This window comes from Morone saxatilis, unplaced genomic scaffold, assembly GCF_004916995.1.
Source record: "Morone saxatilis isolate NCDOM2014 unplaced genomic scaffold, NCSU_SB_2.0 Contig7, whole genome shotgun sequence".
Classification (NCBI taxonomy): Eukaryota; Metazoa; Chordata; class Actinopteri; family Moronidae; genus Morone; species Morone saxatilis.
The window spans coordinates 14,549,780-14,552,965 of NW_023340246.1; the positions used below are offsets into that span (position 1 = coordinate 14,549,780).

The 3,186-nt window shown below is 47.4% G+C and overlaps 1 protein-coding gene across 1 annotated transcript; it reads right to left on the reverse strand.

The window, feature by feature from the left end:
* Positions 1–237: 237 nt before the first annotated feature.
* tmem121ab (transmembrane protein 121Ab) lies at positions 238–1,324 on the reverse strand. The gene has a single exon (XM_035679023.1). The coding sequence runs from the start codon at positions 1,322–1,324 to the stop codon at positions 380–382; it is 945 nt and encodes a 314-aa protein (XP_035534916.1). The 3' UTR covers positions 238–379.
* Positions 1,325–3,186: the final 1,862 nt, after the last annotated feature.

Here is a 3,186-nt window from a genome sequence, read left to right on the forward strand (position 1 = left end):
GGGGGGGGGGGGGGGGGGACCAGCTGTCCATTTTACACAACATAATGTCACCAGGCTGCGCAGTGTGGAGATTGTCTCTTAATAAAAGTTTGAACTTTTAAAACATTTGAAACAATTAAAAACACAATAGCACGATAAAAACTTTTGACTTGATTTCTAAAGTCTGCACGCTGCACTCAGAGTCAAGTGTAGGTTTACAGTATGTTCTGACAGGCAGGTGATGCTGAAAATCTCTTTTATGGTTTCACAGCAGTTCATGTGGGCTTGACAAGAGCAGAATATCATCTTGTCATGCAGCTGATTTCTCTATCTACCTCCACTCCTGGAGCTTTCATAAAAAGCAGTCAGTTTCTGATGGTGCTCAGTCCAGCGCTGGCGGTCATGTGTCAATGACGTCCTGAGCCGGCGAAGGTTCATGTGGCAAACTGGTGGCGTTGGGCAGCGGCTGCGTGTGGCTGACAGAGTTCTGCTGCAGCTCTAGCGCCATGGCGTTCTGCGGGTGGGGGAACTCCTTCACCTGTCTGCGGTACTCCAGGAAGGTCGACGCCTTGGTGGCGATGGCCACCACATTCTTTCCGACAAAGATGGTGGAAACGCGGCTGTCCTGAAACAGCACCATGTTTACACCTCGTATGAGGATGGTGACCACGTTTATGGTGACCAGGCTCAGAACTGGGTACAGCATCATCTTCTGGGGTGACATGTGCTCCCCCTGCATGCTGATTTCACTCAGTGACACGCAGGGCAGGATGAGCAGCAGGATGTAGCAGTAGAAGAACATCAGGCCCTCTGCCCAGATAGGCAGGCCTGTCCGCTGGGGCTCCCACAGGTTGGCTTGGATATCCAGGAGGTCCAGCAGGTCCAGAGCCACCCAGAATAGACGACTCCTCATGTCTTCCTTCTTGCGGAAAGTTCTCACATATTCCATACTATCCAGAGCTACTAGAACCAAGTACAAGCCTGGTACACATACAGATAATAATAACGTCAAAGCCTTCCGGGCCACCGTCTCCAAACTCTTCCTGTCTGCCTTGCAATTCTGGAAGACAAAATAGAGCTTGATCTCCAGGACAAAGATGTACAGAAACCAGAGGATCATGGCGTATCCTCGTCGGGCGGTGCGCACCTCGGCACCGACCCACACTGCCACATATCGCAGCACTATGAGGAAGCACACATCCCCTACCAGCACTATAATGCACACACCAATCTTTCTGGGACCCTGGTTCTGCTCCACCAGGTAGGCGTCCATGAAGGCCATGCTGGTCATGATGACGATAGTGGTCAGGCACACGTGGCGTTTGTCTGGGGGCGGCAACACCATGGCGAGGGCACCTGCTGGCTCTCACTCTCTCTCCCCAGCTTTCAAAAGTAAAAATAGTCCAGAATGTGAATACCTCTGACAGCTCTGGTGTGCACAGGAGCAAATGTCCAGCTAGTGTGTCTAATATTAAAATAATACTATAAGTCACGGCACTAATAGTCCATAGAGGAGGACGGTTATTGCAGTGTAGAAGCAGAGCAGTGTGTGGAGTCAGCGGAGATATGCTGGCTGCTGATTGCTCTCAGACCATGTGGAAACAGGAACATCACTTCGTTACTCAGCGCACTTCCATTGATCCGCCTCTGCCCGTGAGCAGCAGCTACACCAAGGGCTCTACAGCTGACACACCATGACTGATAGTAATCCACAGAGTCAAATGGAGAATACTCTGAGAGAACGCTTGGTCTAATGGACATGTGACGGGATTGTGGGACACGGTGCTGCAGTGTAAAAATGTTTATGGAGGTGTTTAGTTTTGGATAAGACAGTGTAGGAAGCAGTGAATGTATGTGTGCCTGTGCTGCAGCTCAGCATGTGCGAGGAATTCCTCTTTGGATACTCCTCTAGACGGTGGTGCAGTGTGTGTGGCTCCTTGAAATCCTGCAGTGTGTGTGAAGGGAAACGGAGGAAAGAGAGGAGGGGAGTCTGCAGTGGCCAGAGGCCCCCAGCCGCCATAAATCACAGAGACAGCAGGTCAACGGCCCATGAGGCCTTGCGTCCGACGCCGGCTTCCCTGGGGGGAGGCTCTTACACCGGGCTGAAGATCCATCCTTCCCCCCTCCTCTTGCCACGTGCCAGCCTCTTCACAGCCTAGAGGAGGGAGAAATAAAGAGGAGAAGAGGGGGAGGGCAGAAGAGAAGGAGAAAGAAACCTGTCAGCACTACTGGGCCATATAACACAGTTTTCATTGCCAACGGGCCTCCACATATGAGGAGCCAAGTAATGTGTCAGCTTGGCTCAAATATAGCCTGTTTCACTATTGATAGGGCAGAACATATTGCGTATGTTACAGTGGGACTGCTTCAGGATGTCATTACCTCTCTATTGTCTGTGACAGACAGCTGGATGCATGGCTCAATATGCTCCAGTGGTAATGTTATTATATTCCGCATATTTAGGACCGTAGCACCCAGTAGTTTAATTTTGGAAGTTAAATTAATAGAGGATTTATTACAAGAAATTGTAGAAGCCAATTTTAAAGTATCATATAGTAGCTAACTGCTCAGTACCTCTTTTGCTTTTTCTCGCATTACTTAGTGCTACATTTTTTTTCTTATTCTGTGGTAAATGGAGAAAAGAATGATGGCTAATTGTTAATTTCCTGCACATTTTGAGCCAGCCTGGTGTATTGTAGTTTCTAAACTGAAACAAGGAAATTATGATTGCACTATGTGGTATATTTTTTATTAGGATTATTAGGCATGGAGAGTCGGAAATGCAAACAAAACCCTCTTCTCCTTGATGGATGTCGAAAACATGTATATTTTTATAATGTAGTGATAATATCCCTCATGTTTTATTTTAGCTTTGTTTCAAGCTCCATTTACATTCTCCAATTACAGTCTATTTTTGTTGAATGATGTTTCAAGGTGTTTCTGTTTTGACCTGTTTAGTATTCCAGCTGATGTGTGTCTCGAGGCGTGTGACAAGTTGGGTCAGGGGAGGCCTCTCATCAACAGTCCAGTACAGGACTTTCCAAAAAAACAAAAAGCCAAAAAACGATACAGATGCAGAGCGCTTAACTCGCCAGCAGGAGCACACCTTGTGCATTGGCCTCATGCATAAATAACACAGCATGTCTAAATATTAGCATATAGAGAAAACAAGGATGGGTAAAAGAAAGTGAAATGTGTTAATTGAGC